This window comes from Echinococcus granulosus (assembly GCF_000524195.1).
Source record: "Echinococcus granulosus chromosome Unknown EG_S00003, whole genome shotgun sequence".
Lineage (NCBI taxonomy): Eukaryota > Metazoa > Platyhelminthes > Cestoda > Cyclophyllidea > Taeniidae > Echinococcus > Echinococcus granulosus.
The window spans coordinates 1,844,551-1,865,878 of record NW_020170383.1 but is presented as its reverse complement, the minus strand read 5'-3'; the positions used below and the strand labels follow the sequence as shown (position 1 = coordinate 1,865,878).

At 41.2% G+C, this 21,328-nt stretch overlaps 1 protein-coding gene across 1 annotated transcript; it reads right to left on the bottom strand. All coding sequences in view use genetic code 11, as the record gives it.

Annotated features, from left to right (window-relative positions):
* Positions 1 to 449: 449 nt before the first annotated feature.
* EGR_00885 (Phosphatidylinositol-4-phosphate 5-kinase type-1 alpha) lies at positions 450 to 21,046 on the bottom strand (the record flags this gene model as incomplete). The annotated part of the gene is made up of 16 exons (XM_024490134.1): positions 450 to 1,207; positions 5,968 to 6,055; positions 6,458 to 6,590; positions 7,410 to 7,671; positions 8,660 to 8,693; positions 8,900 to 8,977; positions 9,303 to 9,381; positions 11,161 to 11,321; positions 13,418 to 13,630; positions 15,536 to 15,784; positions 16,642 to 16,796; positions 19,099 to 19,174; positions 19,260 to 19,349; positions 19,416 to 19,547; positions 19,758 to 20,358; positions 20,394 to 21,046. 16 exons carry the CDS (start codon positions 21,044 to 21,046, stop codon positions 450 to 452), a joined length of 3,762 nt encoding a protein of 1,253 aa, XP_024355537.1.
* Between the last annotated feature and the right edge of the window lie 282 nt (positions 21,047 to 21,328).

The following is a 21,328-nucleotide window of genomic DNA, read 5'->3' as shown; positions in this document are numbered from 1 at the left end:
TGAAAAGTGGGAATGGAACATGAGTTTTGCATTTTGACTGTGGTTTTTGCGTGGGTATCTATACACAAGTTGAGGGTAAGGCGGAAAGAGTAAATGACTCGTCGATCACACTCATCGTGCACTCACTAGAGACTGCGGATCTGCAAATTGGAACAAAAAAACCACAATTACCGGGCGCAGTCGCCGCAGATGCAAAAACCACACTTAAGCAAAAAAGCACATGCGATGTGACAAAGTTGACAAATTCATGCATGAACAAACACACAGAGCATGCACATATGGAGCCCCTGGGAATTTAGTAGTCAATTTCTATCCACTGAGAGAGACCTATTTATTTAAAACGGTGCTAAAGAGGAGGAAAAGGGTAGGGTTGAAAAGTCGTGGTGAGTATTCGAGTCGTGCTCTTTCTTTCTCTAGCGATGACACAAACCACAGACCCCAAAAGTGGATCAGAGCGCCTTGTCAAAGTCCGATTCAGCATCGCGCATGAAGACAGAGAGGGAGGAGGTGGAGACAACAGCGGCGATGGGTATTGCTGGTTGTGGTTTGGATAACGAAGGCAGCGGTGGCGATGAAGTAGTGACACAATTGCTACGCTGCACAGGTGTGCGGTTGCGCAAATCGACGGGTTTGGGCATCAAAAAGGCGCGTGGTGCACTTCGGCGAGACACTGTGGCGTAGTGTAGAGGCAGAGGTGGCGTCGACGCATTACTCATTGCCAAGAGGTGCAGACTCGCCACCGACCGATTCTTGTAGGCCTCCTCTAGCTGCTTACGAGCCCGCTCTCGTCGAACCAATTTCTGCACAGCTACCAACTGCGAATCCAACTCTTCAACGGTGCGTTTGCCCTGCGTAGTCATCACAGTACCGTCGGCGGGCACGATCTTGCCGTTAGCACTGATATCACTACTAGTGGAGGTTGTGTTGCTGTCGGAGAGGTCTGATTCCGAGCCCATTCGAAGACTAATGATGGATTGCTCACACCAAGAGAGCTCACCACGCGAGGAGTCAAAGAGACATGGTTCGGTGCCTGGAGAGGGTCTAGTGCGACAAATCGGGACGGAAGCAGGATGAGTGTAGTCGGGATAGGGCAGATCCGGGACCAACCCCGCACCGCAATTGTGGTTGTTCACCATTGTAGAATAACCTGAGGAGCAGCCTGATGAGTATCTTGAGACAGTATTCAAGAAACGCTGGCGTGGCCAAGCTAGGAAATTGCAATTTTACGCATTAATTTAAGTAAGTAATGGGGCGTGCGAACGCGTCAAAAAAGCGCGTGCGTGCACGAATGTGAGTAGAGTGGTGAGAAGTAGTAGAATGTGGGAAGAGAAGAAAAAGACAAATGTATAAGTTTAAAAAATACCTAAACAGTAAAAACGTTAACGCAACCAAACATCTTAATGACGCATGAATCAATGCATAGCTTTACTACGAGGAACATTACATTAACAATGAACTTAATCGTAATTTATCGTTTAGAGCATTTGAAATTTCACTTAAGAGTCCGATAATAGTCTTGTAGTAATATTCAAAGACAGACCGCTTTGCTATCGAAAAAGGCCACTAATGATAGAAACGGCAAAAACACCAAACGTAGAGAAAACGATGCAAACAGAAAAAAACAGATATGATAATCAGAAAGGAAATGAGGGTATCTGCGAACAGTAAACAAAACTCTTCCGATCTACCTCTAAGAGCGGTGGGATTCAGAAGGCCAGCATGACCGAGTGACCCCTCAAAAGCAAATACTTTACAAAATTCGCTCCTCTATTTTTATCACAGAATTATCATAAAGTTGAATATGATAGGGAAGGGGGGAAGGAGACAAAAGAAATACGTTCGAAAGACAAAAGGTGATTGATCAAATGTAAGGAGTGTGGTGAAGGGAGGATTAGTGTCAGTTGGGAGGGGAGGCTATGAGAACGGAGATTACTTGAATACAAAGCAGCAAACCATTAAAAATGAGTAATTGAACGTATGGGGTAAGGTCAACAGGAGAAAGGAGTTGAGGTTCTACCGGCGTGGTTATCGTAGCAGCTAGAAGGTACGCGAACCGAAGATGAAGGGAAGTAAAATTCGTGTTAGACTCATAGAAGAAACTCTTAATTGGCATAAATATAAAATTTCCATGCACTCATTGGCTTTATATTTAGTAGCTATATATTCCCATTATCGCGAATGAAAGTTACTGTCTATCAAAAAAGGAATGTCTTGTAGAACTCGTATCAATGTGTGTGATCAAGTGGTCGACATAAAGTACCGAAAAATTATTGGCTTCACTCCCATTTCGATTACAAAGTCGTAAATTGGAACAGTAATGATCAAAATGACGTTTAAGTGAAATAAGTTGAAAAACCAGTTTTGAAAAAAAAAGGAGCGTTGAAAAAAAACTTTCAAAAAGACCACAGAAACGGAAAACAAGAAATGAATGCCACATACGAAGTGCTCGATAAAGACTAATGCAAGAGGGAGGCAACTAAATTGTAATATAACTTGGTACGTTTTGAGGAAGCGGAAAGTTGAAGTAATTTAAAAGTCAATCATCACCTTAGAGACATTAAATGTGACTTTGCAGTAATAGGAAGTTGGAAGTGGCAAAAAGTAAATTGGAGAAACAAACCACCACATTTGCAACCACGGATTTACGAAATCACTGCACTTCAGATAATGCAATATTCTCAAGTGTTCAGTAAATAGGCATTTAAAAGTCAATGGTAAAGGATGCATTCACATGCTTATTATCAGTTTTAAATTTAAGGTTATGATAACGATGCGAACACGAACAGCATCCAGCGTTTGACACAAAACTCGGTGCACTTGCACAGCGCACTAGAAGCGGCATGCAGCAGTCGCACAATCAACACAGCACAACTTATGGCTTCGCAGAAGCGATTTATGCACTTATAACGAAAGGGTATTAAAAACTAAATACTCACTCGTAACTGAAGAAGCGGTTTCATTACTGGGGGAACTGAACAAAAAAAACTTACTTAATAAAGATTAAGTAAAATTAACTGATCATTACGCATGACATAAGTAGGTTTGTCAAGGTATTCTTAGAACTGGGCTTACATTAGCGAGAGAGCCAAATCTAGAAACACAAGAAGATAAAGTTTCATAAATTTGCCGGGCACAAAACTGATTAACTTCCTAAAAGCGTCTCACATGTGGAAATCATTTATCATCTTTAGGATTCTCGTAATTTGAGAAACCGACGATACCCGTCGTACCGATGTTTGGTTCATTTCGGCAATTTAAGTAAACTTAAAACAAGATGACCGAGTTAATATACGTCGATCAGATCCAGCCGAGTTACTCACTTAGAATCAATGCATCAATAAAATACTACCAAATACTAATTTTGATTTGGGGCTAGGCACTGTGGACAGGGCTGATGCAACGAGAACTGTTTGTTCCAAGTTCACAAATGACTGCAATCAGCAGCGCACCCAATGAGCCATTATTTTGATATTTTTAGCTGTCGTTGAGTCGTCTATCTTGCAGCTCAAAATATTTACTGGTCCACTACGGAGACTACTTTCACTACCTCTAGAAGAAACGGTAATTCTGCTCAAATGAAAAGCACTTTTTGTCGAAAGAACATTCGACCACCAAAAATAGACATTAGATTCCCGATACTCTTCTAGAAAGCATATATAGTACCCCTTTTGACTGAAAAAAAAACATGTATTTGCAGAAGTGCTATTGATGATTATTTGTGGGGACAGAGACTTCATATGTACATCAACTATCTTCGATATCATTGTGGCTAATATAGAGCTTATTGGAATCGCAAAACAGAAAAGCGAAAAAAAAACTACCATTTGAATTTGAAGATGGAAGGGGAAGTTTTGCGGACTGAAGCTGTCTCCGTCGAGCAGAAGTTTGTCTCATGGCTACAAATCAGAAAGAACTAAACATAATCAGTTCGAGAAGGTAAAACGCAACAAGACATGCAACGATGGCTCTAAAGCTTCATCATACACCAAAAGCAAACAAATATTCTCTAGGAGGATGGGGAGCTCACGAAGATGGGATCGACATTAGCTCGTAGTATAGTTAACCGGTTCACAATCTCCACGACCGGGTGCAACTAGAATGCCTCTAGTGGTAGGCAAGAGCAGTGGAGGAGAGTTTAACGAAGCACAGCCCATAATTTGGTGAAAAATACAACGATTAATCAGTCAAAAAAACGCGCTGATTTTTAGAATAAAATGCCGGAGAGGGTGCAAATCGTCGCTAAAACAATTTGACCGTCAGGGTTATTTGGTGATGGAGAAGTGCAGTTTAAACTTACCAACTGCTGCCGTTGCTATGGGAAAATGAAAGGAGGTGTACAGAGTAAATATTTCAAACTGAACTTAAACCGGTTAAGGGCTACATTACACAACATAGTGACGCCCAGTAATGGCAGGTCAAAGGACAAGGCATAGCCATTTCAAAGGAATACAAATATGTAAGGAGCTATTTGCAAACGGGGAGTATGGCGTTTTCTGTAAGAAACTATCCCACAACACTGAAAAAAGAACAGATGCAAACGTAGGAGTTAAAAAACTAAGTCATTAGGAAAATTGTCACAACCATAAACTAAGTGTTAAGGATCAGAAAGAGCGGGGATCATGGGGAGGAGCTGCGGAAAAAGATGGATCGCTTAACGGTGGCAGTTTTAAAGCTAGGTTTGGTTATGAATTAGGTCGAATAAAGTAAGCAGATATATTACCTCGACTTTTAGCGTTTCCGCCTGGTCCAAAATACACACGCTAATTGCTAAGTATTCGTCGTTATTTATTAAAACTGTATCAAGCAGTACAACGTAAAGCAAAGCCACGAAAAACAGCAAAACGAACCAATTTTTTGACACCCACGAGTAGTGTTACAGCAAGGGGCCCAAAGGGCCTAGCAATTAGCCATGATTGGTAGCCAGATCCGATGCTTATGCTCTAGCACAATATTCCCTGACTAACTTCCGAGTTTTTAATGTAGCTTTCCAAATACTGGAGAAGGAATAGTTTACACAAGGGCCACCTAGTGTTTCCATAGGCGGCGTCCAAATGAACAATTGAATGATTATGAATAGTGTGCATGGACACAGCTACTAGATCCAATTTTTGCCAAACTCAGGAACTACCATAAGTGCACAAATTATGAACAGATTTAGCTACCAGTAGAAAAGTTGCACGGTATGTAAATGCAGTCATGTTCCAAAGTATCAGCTTCAAACAAGCAACTTCGGGCACCCACGCAAAAAAAATAATGTGAGAGATGTCATTTCTAATTACACTTGAAAAACTACGTGGTTGTGATACTATGACCTCAACGACAGAAACATTGCTACCACTGCAAACACGAACCTAGATGAGCCAAACGCCGAAACCGCCTCGCTTTGGGACCAAACAGTTGTGGCGGATCAACTTTATAGACATACGAATAATGTGAGAGAGGGGGGAGGGGGCCAAGTACGAAAACGGCATGCAAGTTTGGGATTTGACAAACCGAGATATGGTTGAGAAAGAGGGACGAACAATGCATAAGAGTGTTACCACACCACGCAATAATGGCATAACAATAGCAGCAAACATAACAACAGAAATAACAACGGCAACCGATGGATTCGTCCAAAATAGAGTTTTGGAGAGGGTAATAGAAAGGAAGTGTAATAAAATCAATTAGTCATGAAGCATTGTGCGATCGCATGAACAATAATAAGAATGGTGCTTTTCCATTACACAAATTTATGGAAATGTAATTAAGAATGCAATGATTTTATCTAACTCAAGCGGTCTAAATGATTGCATTCAACTGAATCCGGTGAATATTCTACGTAATTAATGAAAACGTCCCCAAAAATCAAACATAATATGACGTATGACACCAAATAGACAAGCGACATTGCTATTTAGATTATTTTTTCTAAATATACCTACAGTTGCATTTGGCTTAAACCAATGAAAGCATTGAATAACTTACGGTAAGGAGTTCTTCGGAATATACAATTGCCTAGAGCATTTTGAAAACGTTTCGCATAGAAACTGGGATTCGTCACAGATACGGTCTCCTAAAAACATGAAAGAGAACGTCAAATGAATGCTAGCAGAATGAAGAACACGGATATGGTAAAATATAACAAAAAGCATGATGACGTTGAACAGGTCTGCATGGTAGCACGAGATTGTTATTGCTCAGGCTGCCCCAATTCATCTATTTGGGTTTTAGTGAATGGAATGGCGATGTAGCGAGCAAAGTGTGGTGGAAATCATCACATGGACTCCATGAACTATCAATGAGAAGTTTCATGGTTATCATACCATGAGAGCTTCATTTGGGATTCCTTAAGTATGTAAATAAAAAAACAAATCTCATGCCACAAATTTGTTGAATCAAGGGAAGATACTCAAAGCTCGTAAGCTAAGCAAGAGAACAAGTGTAAACTATATAGAAGGGGAAAATGTAGACGTACCGCATCAATAACGACAGATTTGATAGTATGCTCCATTTTTTTTACCATCCGGTAGCTCTGTAGAATGTCAATTATGCCAATAAAGAGGAACAGCCGGTCACCGGAATAACTGCGAGCGGGTAGACCACCAAGTCTATAGGTTGCAAAAATTAACAAGCTACTGCGATACCTGAGTAAGACCAAAGTAGAAAGCATAAACACAAACTTGACCGGGCTATAAATGTCTCGGAATACGATATTTTGTAAGCTTCATTTTGGAGTTATCAGATTTACAACTAAGCATACAGGTTTGAACATGTGGTGACTGTTCTGAGAGGACAAAGCATGACCACCAACTGATACAATTTGGATCTGGTAATAAATAGCGTCCCGCATAGAGGAAAAAACCCTTTCGGATAATATACTTACTTGAAAGCTCTACCTGGGCACGTGGCCAAGCCAAGCTGGACACACAGCAAGCAGTTATATAAGAACCGGAGGTGGTAAGAAAACGAAGTAAATGGCCAACGAAGGGGTTTTCTCATTTAGTACAGGTGAGTGAAAGGATTGGGCTGGATCGTGCACCTCTTTGTGACGAAAATGACTCACTTCTCTCTTGCACCGGTAATTTTCATACTCAATTTCTCATTTAAACATAACACACATTTTACAATCAAATTTTGAAATGTTCAACGTAAATTAACAGAATAGCTTCCACGCGATGATTTAGCAGCGTTGATTCGCACCACAATATCGCATTTCAAGATGTATAGATGCCCCTTAGTGGTCTTTTGACTAAACCATATGCTCTGCTTGCTTTTTTCTACATATCGCCTTGGACAGCTTCATTAGTAAAAAGGCATTAGTCATTTACAAAGCCTGTCAGCAGTCTGGGCTGCAACAGAGTAGATGAGACGGAGAGAAGAGGTGGAAGGGGAGGCAAGTATAAAAGAGCGAGGGGCAGGGGACGTACAGGGTGGCTTTCTCGGAGTCAGTGGGCTCGATTTCGACGGGTTCGGTCTTGGCCTCTATAGACTCCATAGCGGTGGAGTAAGCGGCGAGGCGTTTGTTACCCGAACGAGCGCGGAATGCGTTGCGGGCGAAAGGCGAGGTGGAGCGGCGCACCCGACCTACGGCGTCGCCGTCGCTCCGTCTCTTCGAGGATTCGGACAGAGTGAGCGTGCGTAGATTCTGCTCTGTACCTCCGGCTCCCGACACCGCATTGGCAACTATACCTATGGGTTCGACATACGTTGTGCAGAAAATTCATCACAACAATGTAATTTAGTCCAGACCGTGCTGTTCATAGTTTCACCCTTCAGTCATGTAGAATTGTAACTAAGATTTTCTCTAGACCAATGTTTGCCAAACCAAACATAAACGCTTTGGTTTCCAAAATGTTAAAGGAGGCGATGCCCGAAAATGCTGAAATATTATAAAGATAATATTATGAAGTGACACGACTAAATAGAAAATGTTTGCAAATTTAAAGCCTCAAACCCCTTGTTACTTTAACGAAGGCTACACTGGCAAATATGAAGGGTGTCTTAACTGAGAATAGCGTGAATAGAAATAATCTCGCTTGGACAACTAGTGTTACGTGCATGGAAAGGTGACTTTGACATCTTTGGCCAATCAACTGCCGAAGCTCTCATAAATAACGTTAAGTGTGTTTTGATAAAGAATAACAAAATAATAAAAGGTTCTTAATAATGGTCTCCCAGGATGATTAGATTTTCACTGCCCAAATGGAGTAGAGATCCGGATGTAAGAAAGTGGAACAGGAAGTGACGGCGTAGATACCTTGCCTATTTCAACTCAAAGCGTCTCAAATACGGAATTTCAATATAAAATGCACTATTTGTGACAAAACGCAATTCAAGGGAACGGAGAAATGTGTACAAAAGTTATAAGATAAATATTTCAAAAGAAATGCATTTCCATGGAGGAAAAGCAGAACAACTTGATGCAGCTGGAAAATTCTCGACCACGAGTCCAAAACAAAGGTCTTAGATCAATTAATCTGATAACAGCTGGTTCTAACAAAAAAATAAACTTAAAAAAATGGAAGTCACTATATTACACGGAGCCTTAGTCTGACACCAAAAATATTATTTACAGTAAAGGACGAGAAGTTAAGATTAGCTACACACAGCAATGAAGAGTCGATCAAACAGGTGGTAAAAAGCGGAGGATTTGTGTGGAAAGGGAACATGGTCTTACCATTATCAGGCGATCGCTCGCTCTTCCGATTTTGCTTAAAAAGGAAAAAGTTAAAAAAGTAGTTACACGGCGGCGTAGCTGAAACGATTAAAGGACACAAAGTTAAAATTTACCCTAAACCACCGAACGATAAGAACATATACAAAAGGTTTTAGTACAAAGGCACTATCACTAAGGCAGTACGTATGGGTGTGTATCTGTAGAAACGTAAGCTCGACACAAAACCGACCACAGACTCACCCTGTCACGCTCCGCTCGGTCAAAGTTGTGAACACCAAGGAGGAGGGAGTAGTCCATGATTTGAAAGGATTCAAGCACCTTCAAATAAATAATAATAACTGTAATATACGAAAATCACCAGTGACATTGCTAAAGCGTAGCACTCTGTGCATTCCTCCATAAATTTGTACCTATGCCATCTAACAATTCTAACCACGATGCTAAATAAAATCACCCAAGTTCGAAAAATCACTCGAGAGATAGGTGACAAGGTGGCCCAACTGCTAATCGCATGCATCTACATTGAAAACATGGCAAGACGTAGGGTCATTGATGATGAAATGATGTGAAAGGCACAACCACATGAAGCGATTACGTATCCAGTAAAAGGGCTAAACGCCACAAAATTAGGGAGTTCACATACCCTGCAGTCGCGTTCAATGGTCTTCATCAAGGCATCGTAGGTATCGGCCTCCAGCCAAATACCATTAGGGTGTCTCTCCCTGCAAGACGAGAGCATGCAACTCAGCCTGAATTAACAATTTTACGCTTAAACAATGTTTCCACATATGAACACGATTAAAAGGTATCTCCCACCAAACTATCTTAAATGATATATTTTCATCACTAATTGGCTCCTTCATTTATTTGCATACTATGACAGCTTATGCCTGATGTTCTGGAAACAATCAACTTGGTAAAATTTTGTCTCAAGGCTATTAACAGCAACAGCGGGACACAGAGGTATCCGTTTGTCGGTGGCAAGGCAAAACAGACTCGCAGACACCACTTTTAACGGATAAGAATGCTGATTTCAGGTGGCACATAAATCATTAACTACCGTGTATGCCAACGTTCAACCGCTGTCGCCTTGCAAATATTGTCGCATAGAAATAAACAAGCCCCGTGCATATCCAAATAAGTGCGACCTTTTGTGATTGCATTTAATTCCCTATCACATAATGATTTAATTCCGCCGTGAACAGAAACATTTTGAAGAACCCAAGTAAGCAAGCAAGAATTTGACTATGCTTATCAGAGTCGTAGATAATCACGGATTGGTTTGGTCAAAGGATAGGAAAAAAGGCAAGGTGATGGCACTACCTCTTCTATGACGTCAATGTCGTGGTTACCTATGGTTTCAAGGGCTCGAGGCTGTGAAAATTAGATTATTCCAACTAAAACGATTGAATCTACATCGTTTTTCACTAAACACATTTCCTGACTTGCCCATTGAAATAAATTTAGCCAACCAGACAGTTATACTTGAGGCATAATACTTCCAGTACAAAATGACTGCTGCCATTTACGAAGAAAGGTAAATTATCGGAACCGGAACAAGTCGTGGTGAAAAAAAGGCAGAAAAAAAGAGAAAAGACTGACTTTAAGCAAAAGAAAAAATGTCAGCTAGTAGAGCTGCTTAGCCGTATTGTTTCCCGGAAGCAGCAGTCTTAGGAATTTGGCACCATCCACGTGCCGATGTGAATATCCTTTTCCGACAAGTAGCTAATCCACCCAACTAAACTCTGGTTTAACGGTTTCAATAATGCGGCTCTCAATGGATATTATGGAATGAAACAGGAGGAAATGACAAGATTCGAAGAACGTATCGCTCACAAGGTTGCATGTGTCCCAGTTGGAGATATTTTTCATTGGTATGCGTAATACAACTTACTATCCTACGGCAAAATTGCCGAATATATTTAATGTCACCAACGAGGGGTAAAGCACTGCAAATAATAAATTTCTAAACAGCTTTACGAAACTTAATTCGGCTTTAGCAATTTTGAATGCCTATAACCAATAAATAAACTACAATGGACTTATCACAGAGCATTTGAATTTCAACCAACTTTAGCACTTTACATAGGAAGATTAAAGTCCCAAAAAGAACATATGCTCAAGTGCATCACAAAACCCAGTGGCTCCCAGTTATAGAAGTCGCAGAAGTAATGATTGAAAAGAAACTCCGAAACTCCTGATTGGCCTTCCTAAACAACCGTAACGAGTCCACAAAAGCTCTGCGAAATGGAAGATGTAGTTTTTTAATTAGCAAAATCATTACTCTCTGAAGGAAAGAGAGTACCCTCGTAAAAGTCGATTTTAAAAGGGCTTACTTTAAAAATTACAATTAAGTACCAACTCATGCGCTGTTTAGAATACATAAGTAAATGGTCGAAACAATTTTGCAAACGGATCACCTTTCTATCGATAAAAAGTTGAATTCATGAAGCAAATTACGCAGAGCTGACCAGGCAGAAAAAATAAAGCGAGGAGCTTACTTGAAGTCGAGATCTTTGAGGGTAGGAGATGTCTTGGCCAATTCGCGTTCATTCGCCTTCCGCTTGTACGAGGAGCCTTTAAGGTCATAGCGCTCGTGCATCTTCACCGACGAGGGTAATAGATTGTTCATCACCACAAAACGGATGTTCTTCCCCGAGCTCTGAAGTAAGCATTTCAATCGGCAGTTGGCAGCAATTCCACACCACATGACATTTTTGGATGCGTGTAGCTATATTGTCTGAGTTGGATGAGGCGTCTACACCACGGCACTGAATTAAAGCTCACTCCTGCTAAATAAGTATCTACACTTTTTACAAAACGCGCCAACGCCTAGAAAGCTTTGCAAACTACTGTGAAAAAATAACATGCCCGTCTCAAACGTAAACAATGGCGGGTCTAAATTGGAACCTGTGCGAAATTCCCGCCACTAAAAAGCCACCTCACACAAGGTTAAGAGAAGTCAGATGATTTAGAGATGTGCCATCTGTTCAAACTCACACCTTAATCAATCTTATCCAATTCACCGCAGCCAGTAGAGACAGTGAGATTAAAACGCATCTTGCATTAGAAGCAAAGTAAGTTAGCAGCAATACCAATTTATGTCGAATTGCTTTTTGCTGGGTATTTGGGGCTGCTTTATAAACTACCAGAATGTAGGAAAAACCGCAAAACCAAATGAATTACAAGGATTTTTTGACAAGTACTTATTTTTGGTTCCATGGAGAAGAGAACGTTTTCTCAACCTGTACAATAAATAGACTTTTAAATGATTAAATGGTCCTCAGGATGATAATGAAAGAATAGCTCATGTACCTGAAAGACGAATGGCGCACCAATGAACAAACACTGACTAAACTTGGTTTAGTAGGTTCACTGGGAAAATGAAAACGCCAATTTCTGCTTATGACTAAGATCAAGGCTTATCGAGGCATGAGTGGATTTCCAACGAACGAACACATACGTCTATGAAACTGAAGTATTTTCTATATCATGTCAAGTTGACGAAGACATTCGCGGCCTACATTAACTGTGAAGAAATTCGAATAAAATATAATGAAAACTGTCTATGACGCTATAGACGAATTTAATGGAATCAAAAATAATAGAGCACATGTTCACATAAAAACAGCACAGCAGAATTTTACTTAACTACATTTTATAGAGAAACAAGTGCTGCAAACATAAAATCTGCCAAGCTAAATGCAGGGTGAGTCTACTGAAAACTTGATGAAACTAACCGTAAGAACTGAGCAAGAGCAATCAAAATGGCTTTTGGGTAGAAACGATCTCGGAGAAATGAGAATCTGAAATCAGTGTAGTGAATAGGGTTGGGAGTAAGGTGCTTTCAGTAGGACGAATGAAGATTTAAGATAGGACCGATGGTCCATATTCGCGAGTGTTGATGATAGTGTGGTGTCACCACCGCCACCAATTATCAGAAGAGGGGCCATCTGATGCGTCATATCGTATGTATTGGAGACAGTAGGTGAAGTCGCACGTGGTCAAAAAGCCAGCGTTTGTTAAGGCGCGAAACATGTTTTAACTCACCAAAACAAGAAAATCCGCTCAAGTTCATATAATTTGAAGTATGTGCATTAATGCGTGACGAATTCTATCCTATACATTCCGAGCATAAAATGGCGAGAAATCGTACTCATAATTACCTTCAACACTTGCAATTAACAGACCAAATGCTAATTTCATTTTTACCCAACAAGTTTATTTCGTGTCGAAACAACTAGGGATTAGCTCAGTAATTAAACTTTACGTTTACTGCTTAGTTCATCACCATAAAGTAAATCCTCCACACCCAATGTCCGTATGGAAGAACTACTGTAATGCTGTGAGTGCGACAAAACCCTGAAACAACTTGTCAGATAGTCAGAAAAGGACATTATTCAGCACAGCAAAGTGTTTGTTGCATCATGATCAAAAACAACCGTGGCATAAGTAAAACGTTTTTTACTACACACGATAGACTTGAATGCTTTATCGCCACAGCTTAGAAACGCTAAAAACAAGACAGCTAATCAACAGCACTTTTGACCGAAAGGTTGGAAACAAAGAAATCGTGAGAACGCGGTGCATTTTATTACGCATATGAAAGAGCTACTGTCTATAAAGTTAAAATAAGGGAATTAAGGGAAATCTCTGGGAAGCAATATTAATGTGAAAATCACCTAAAGGGTCTCGAAATTATCTCTTAGATCTTAAACAAGTAAAAAACTGATATATCAGTGGAAGGGGCAGGTTTACCTGATAACAGTGAAGACCGTAAAATTTGGGTAGCAAAGTTCGTGTGTGTTGCACCAGATTCATGTAGTACTCAGGAAGAAGTTTCTGAAGGAAATTGGCCTCTTTGTGTTGAACAGTCTTAATGATGAATTCATCGTCTGCTGAGATGTAAAAGATAGATCCGCTGGCACCAGGATTGGAAAGTTCACGAAGCTCCTGAGAGCATAGGGAATGCTGGAAAAAGAAATGTGGATGGCCATCACATGTTTACCATATCAAAGCCTATTACACATTTGAAAGAGTATACAGTAAAGTTTAGAATTCATTGAGTTTATTAATCAGCATGGCAAAATACGCTCATTGGCTGAGAAAAATGGTGTCAAAGGTAATGGATGACTTAATATAGCCGAAAATTTGTGGCCAGAAAATGGTCCAGGAAAGCTAACAATCGAACGTCAAAAAATATGGCAAAATACTATCTAAAATTGAAAAGCATTATCTAGGAACGTGAAGGCTTGTGGAGAATACAGATACGGGGTTTTGCATTCTAACAAAAGGTTATCTCACTGAATGAACGAAAAATACAGCGTTGAAAGTAATACCACTAATTAATGTTATATCGAGCTATCTAACTTATGCCAATGCCATGGATGGAGTAAACCCTGCAAATAGTAATGATCGAGCAGTAACACTCATATGACACCGCAGCAGTGAACAAATTTGCATGGAGAGTTCAAGTAAGCAGTTGGGAAAAAAAGGATTAAAGCAATGAAACCATGACTCAAGAAAACCCGTATTTGAATTTGGAACTTAGGAATGTTATAATATGTGTAATATAGTAGGAACAAAAATTTCCTTGAGCATATCGGTTTCATTGCGTAAGAGGTGAAATCAATAGTAACAGTTTTTTGCTTTTTCTTGGTGCCAGAATGGAACAGAATCATAAGCAAATGCAACGAGAACACAAAAACCCACTTAGATAAAAGACGTTGAAATCTTTAAAGGAACGCGTGATAACATTTGGCAATTTTCAGAGTTCGGACGGTGGAGTGGCAACAAATGCAAAAAATATCAGTAAAAAAGTAACCGAGAGCGCAGGATAGCGAACAGATTGAAAGTGACATTCTGGAACAGAAATAAGTTGTGATGTCGATGGATTTTTAATGACAATCCCGAAAATGAGGAACCAGACAGTAAGTTCACTGATCATGGAGATTTTAGTTCATAAAGAACGACCTAAAATAAAAATTTGGTAGGAGAATGCATTTAGCCATCGTGAGTTGCCCGAATTAGACTAAGTGGAAAGTGATCGATTGTAAATGACAGGTATCCACCGAATTTTCTTTAACAGAAGAGGTACACTTTGTCACCCCAGGAAAGTATGCAGCCACTGCCTCCAGAAAAGCAGTTGAAACTAAATCCAATTTATACGTTGACATCAACTAGGGAGAGGATTAGCGAATTCGAAATGAATTGGTCGTAGATAAGGCGATATTTGATAATGGCTTAAATAGGTGCGCAGTGAAGGTAAGACTCACACTTGAAGAGAATACCATCCGATGAAGACAAGATCTTTTGTAGAGAATTCATCAAACTCTCTTAAAGATAGCATCACTGATAATAAGGGAGCCAGACATCATCTTGGAATTTCAACTACATAAATAAGACAGGCAACGGGATACAGCAGAAAACTAACTGGAGGACATAAGCGCAGATGAAAAGCGACAGCTGGATGCATGCAAAGGTGAGCGCACACCTCATGGTCACAATGTTAAGGAATTTGGTGCATTACTAATAGCAACGGTGGCCTTGGCGTGAGGCCAGAATTACGGCAGCAAACTCCTTACACAGGTGTTTGTGCATTCTGCATGCAAAACCAAGATAGGTTTTGAAATGCATTCACATGAAGCTTAAGCATTAACCCATAGCCAGAGTGCCCAACAAAACGGCTAAATACAACCAGTTTCCCCTGCCCCTCCAGTTACTATTAATCGAATGGCCAGCAAGATAATTCGATGCGTGCATAATCAATTATTATTTCCCCATACACACACATAACATATACATGAGGAATCATAAAAATATAGCATATTATAAACCATATAAATAGTACACGAATTTTATTGATACGCTCTTTACCAAGTAGTCCCGAATATCCAGTTGAAATTGGTCGCGAAATGAGCGAAATGCAACAGGGGCGAATGTTCGAAAACGGAAATCAGAGAGTCCATGAGCAGGCGTCGTCTTGGTGCCAGATCGAGGAAAGTCCACGGTCTCCACCACTTCAAAGTCTCGAAAGAGAACATCACGGACTTGCTTCTGCTGGAGAGTGCCAATGCTGTGCTGGATGCCTAGCTGAATGGCCCGTTGAATCTCCGAAGTGGGTGTCTATTCACAGAAATGAACGGCTGTATGTTAACCTTTTGCCTCAGCAAACTCGTGTTGCATCTCCATTTGCTAAGAGAGGCGGTAGTTGAAGACTAGCAACTATGCCTAAACTCCTGATTGAAGCTACTCTCACTATGACTACCAACCGTGTGAGAGGAAATGGTGTCAATTTTTAAATGAACATGCCCTGTGAAAAATTGGCAAATCAAAATCCAGCAATCTGACACAATCAACGTCCTGTTTAATCCACAGAATGATATCAGCCTTCGGCAACAAGTGTAGGAAAAACAATGCACAATTCCAACAGTATGTATAAGATCGAAATTCCTCAATTACACATGAGTAAACGCACAGGCAGTTTTTAAAGGGTCAGCGTACGACTCGAATATTATTATTAGCAGTAATCCGTTTTCCTGGTAAAAGAGAATCGAAATGAACATCAGCCTAAAGGAATTGTTAATTGGCTACATGGATATCACTCAACCGGACTTTACAGAACCGCGAAAGAAAACAAACACAACAGACACAAAAAACCCTGTACCGCAATGAATCATTAACCTTGAATTTACTCAATATGATTCAGCAATATTCCCAGGCCTATAAAAAGCCGGGCTCCAGAAATACATCTGAAATCCAAACGATACCCAATAAAACTAAACCAAAGACATTCCAAGATGAAAAAGACATTGTCAGGTACAGGTTTACAACTGAAAACATTTAAACAACGGTGACACCATGGGGTACTTACAAAGTGAAATAGACAGGTACTTAGCAAGACTTCTATGAACAGCTATAAATCACAGTTGAAAGGTCGTACGATTCTCATCGTACTCAGATAGATAGTGAGAAGTCAATACCTTTTTATAGGTGACGGTGCCCTGATTGGTAACCCGACGATGGCCAATCTTCTTACTTGTTTTGGCATCGCTATCCTTGCGGCCAAGACTAGAGGATAACTTTAACTTAAAAGGGGATCTAGGGGGATCGCCAGCAGGATCCGTACTTTTGTCATCTGTTAAACAAAGCGGACGATGGTCATTACAGAGGGTTAAAAAAAATCATACTAGTTGATGAAAGAACACAGAGACTTAGGACTCAAAAAACAAAAAGAAGATATAGTGAGTACAAAAGGAGAGCTCTTTAGAGGTACTGACGTGACAAGCTAATTCGCTATTAATTAGATCCCAAAGCCACAACGAAGGAGCCGAAATTTGTAACGCGAAAGGTGCTAAAATACGCATAACACTAAAAAGCCTCAAAAATTGATCGAGTTTAGGGGCTCGAAACCATCATTATCAAGCATATATGAGAAAAACAATGATGGTAGCACATTCATGTGTATAAAAAACAGGTAAGCCCAGATGCTCAGAATAAAAGGGTGCGTAGAGACAGATTGAGTTATTACAAGAAAAAAAGTACACGGCTATAGATGAGGAAAAGTGGCAAAGAGTAGAACTAGAGCAGGCACCATGATCAGCTACTCAAAAGTACTCACTATTCTCCATTTGGGGTTGCCTTTAACTATGCCGCTCCATTTGTAGCTAATTTTAAAAACTTGGGTAAAGGAAACTTCAACTTCCATTTTAAAATTGGAAGAAACCTGACAACTAGAAAATAAAGAAGCGTCAATATCAAATAAATGGCGTTGCTGAATAAAAGATCAAAACCTAAATAATGAGAGAAATGTGAGCATTATGGAAACAAAAACCCAAAGAAGTAATATTCGTTTTCCTTTTGTACTTGGAGAGGCAAAGATCATTTGTGTGCTGTCTTTCCCATTATTGTTAGGGGCACATTTGACAAGAATACCACGGCCTAAAAGAAAACAACTTTATTCAGCACAGGAGAGAAAAGGAAGTATTCATCGCTGCTTTTGGCAATGACATGTCTAGTAACTACATCTTTTGTCATCTATGCCTACACATTGTTGATATCTTATTACGTCGGTACAGTAAATGGTAGACCCATGATTCGTCTTGTGGCACTACAGCGCTTCCTTCCTTGCGTCAGGCGACCTTACAACCTCGACAACTACTTTTGCTTCGGTGTCATTATGTCAGCCAGCATCGACCAAATAACTTCCCAAATTGTGTACCGGCTACCTTCTATTTTAATCTCAAGTAATCAAATCACCACTAACCATTTTTTTCACACCCCGTCCTGATGGTAAGAGCCTTCCAATTCAGTGCTGAAAGAGTGTAAGACCCTATCGGCAACAACAGTTAAACCGTTCCCTTGTTTCAAAAGGCCAATATTGGTAATAGTTTGATACGCACCACTGCTTTAGCAAGAATCATACTTTGTTCTTCTCAGTGTCCGTTTCGAGATGATGACTAGCAAAGAAAAGTATCCTTCTAGGTTTGCCCATGATTCATTTCAACATCCGACAGTAAAATGCACCTTTTCAATTAAGCCATGCTAACATGCGACTAAAGGAATGAACAAAGTCACAGAGAGCAGATATCGCCTTTTAACCTCGCGTAAAATAATGTTGCCCACGTCTCAGCCTGGTGAAAACAAAACCGAAACCACTGCAATCCCGAAGGTGCGTGAGCTACTGTAAGCCACAAATACCACCATTCGCGAGAATCCACTACCTATGTTACACACATTGGCAATCAAATAAGGCCATACACCGGATGATAATAGTGGATAACACAGCGGTTACTAACCATACTAGATGTTGAATGGAATGAAGTGGAAACTATCCAGCTGGTGAATAGGCCCTTCTTGCCTGACGATAGTGGGTTTTCAAAAGGAAGTGACCAATGTTGCGTCGTCACAAAGCTATGCATCCAAGTTGTCTCGCCAACAATCAGGGCCCACTACAGAACTGAAACGCGAAAGGTAAGCGAGAATCACGCTATGAGGCGATCGACACCCGAACGCGCGTGCGTAAGAGTAGGGGTCGCAGGCCGCCTCGACGCATACATTGCGGAACCCCCCATCCCCGAGTAGAACTAGTGCCTTGCGCCGTAGACATCCCGCCTGCCCCTGCTCCCTATGCAAAAACCCCACCCCAGCACAGCCGTTTGTTCCATCACACACAGAGAACAGTGGCACCCGATATCCAGTTTATTTAAAATTGTAGTAAATACGACGAAAACGTGCCATAAAGGCCAAAGTTGCGCTACAAATAAGAGCACCAAAAGGGAAATAGAAACCTATGTTTGCGGAATCCGGAAATGATGCCACACAATAGCTCTTATCAGACATCCATCAGTTCAGTCCCAACGCCAGAGCCTAAAATATGGACCAAGAGAGCCCTGAAAAAATGCACCAATAGCAGTACGCCCTCCCATTAACTCGCTTACCATTGCTGGACGCCGCAATGTATTCTAGCACGTCTGACGCGGTCACTCGATCCACAGCCAACGGCTTCAGCATGAGCTAGAAGCCAGAAACCGAACGCTTTAGGCTATGGCAAAAGGGAGCCCCGGTAATAGAGCCCAATTCCTAATAAAACAAAACAAACCTGCAGAATAGGCTGAAGGGAAGCGCAAACGCTGGAGGGGTATACCTCATTCAGCTCGTTGTCAGCAGGTGAAAGCCCTACCCCCCTGGCCTAAAAAGCGCAAATGTCATTAATAGAGCACAGCCGGCAGAACAGGAACCAGCTGCCAGCACTTACCGTAAGACAAACTGTCACGCCGAGGGCGTACACGTCAGAATCACGAACGTCCTCCTGTTCACTTACTCTCGACGCCCCACCAAAGTCAGACAACTTGAAATCCAATCCGTTAGTTTCACCTGACAGAAGGAGCTTGAGAGAACAAAAACACATGTGTTTACCAGAGTAGTTACGACCTTATTGCGAGGACCCAGCTTCGATTCAATAGTCGAGAGACAGAGCGATCTACCACTTACTACCTCTTCTATTCATTTTACCGGACCACGGTAGATTGAGTCATGCAGATCTTTACAAGTGAACCCCCATTATATCAGCTTAGGAGTGCTATCACAAGAAACTCACCTCGCAGCAGCGCCTCCGCGCATCATTCATTTTCTCGTCTGACCTGTAGGCTTTGCGTGCAGCCTGCGGCTTCAGCTGAACCAAGATGGTCTTCAATCCTACTTTCTTGTGTGCCATGCACCACTTTGTGTGTAGATAGTCTAAGGCGCGGGCGATATCACTTAGTAACTTAGTAAGAGTTGCAGCCGAAGGGCTACTTAAAGCTGACCGATGAGAGTTGAAACCTTGCACCTGATACCCAGCACTGGCATCATCATCGCTGTCAGCATTAAGCGCCACCGAAGGCGCGTTGTGGGTCAGCGCTACTTCATTGAGGCAGTCAAATAAGCTTCCGCCAAGGCAATATTCCAACTGCGTAAGCAGTGAGCCCGCCTCCACCCACGAATTGTAGAATCTGACAATGTTCGTGTGCCTCAACACACTCAGCGCTTGAGATTCATTCAGCGCATTCGAGAGGCTATCTTCGGAACGACCCACCGAAGACCGACGTACTGATCGTTTGATACAGTAGACAACGCCTGTCAGACGATGTCGTGCCTTATAAATGATACCATCATTTGTTCGACATAACTCACGTATCACAGAGTACAACTTAACTAGGCTAAATGAGATGAAACAAAGTTGGAGCCAGCCTACCTTGATCCGTTGACCAACGTATGATCCATTAAATCCAAGTCCGTCGAACTTCCATCATAATGCACATCAGCATAACGATTGGAAAACTTGGTTTGCACCAACGGGGGTGTTGCCTCCTCGCACATAATAAACCTTTCAACTTCCGAGGCAGCCCGCTCAAAGAGACACAAAAGACATCTTTGATTGAGATCATTTACGACTTCTTCACGTTGCTTCTTCGCAGACACCAGACCCTCCGATTCACACGGACCAAAAAGCATACTGGGGCTCGCAGATATACTTTTTGATAGACGTTTTCGGCTGGCCAATATAAGCGAGTTTATTGCCATATCCTCAGCAAACCTCAAACGGAAGTCCAGATACGGCTTGCTTTCTATTTCAACACGACCTAACGCCTTTCTTATCTCCCTGATACGTTGTATAGACTTCGAGTCGTAATTATTAATATAGCTCCTCCTCCGCCGCTTCCAAAACGAGCTATCATGCTTGGGAGAAAAAAACTCTGCCTTTGTTGACGAATCATCAATAGCTGATTCATCGCTGAACGTTGTTGTGGACGTATCGGCGCCTAGTGGTGTAGAAACACCACCGTAATCCATCGCAACACGTTCAAATAGTCGGCCGAGAGCGGAAAAGCCGCTACGGTGATTCATTTAAACAAAGTTTTGAGTAATCATATTTCTGCCTACAACGGTTTGCAGCAGAATGAGTGTACCATCTGAACATTAACATATAGCTGTGCAAAAAATAATCCTTTTATTAGTTTTATTTTTTCACTTTAGATTATATGCATACAGACGAGAACCATTAATTGCTTCCGCACAATTCACCATTTGCCAACGACATTTTGCAAGTCCGATGTTTTATGCCTCATACCAGAAATCTGTTTTACAAGATAAAGTAGTCTTCACTGTGCTGTATCAGGCGATTTGTCG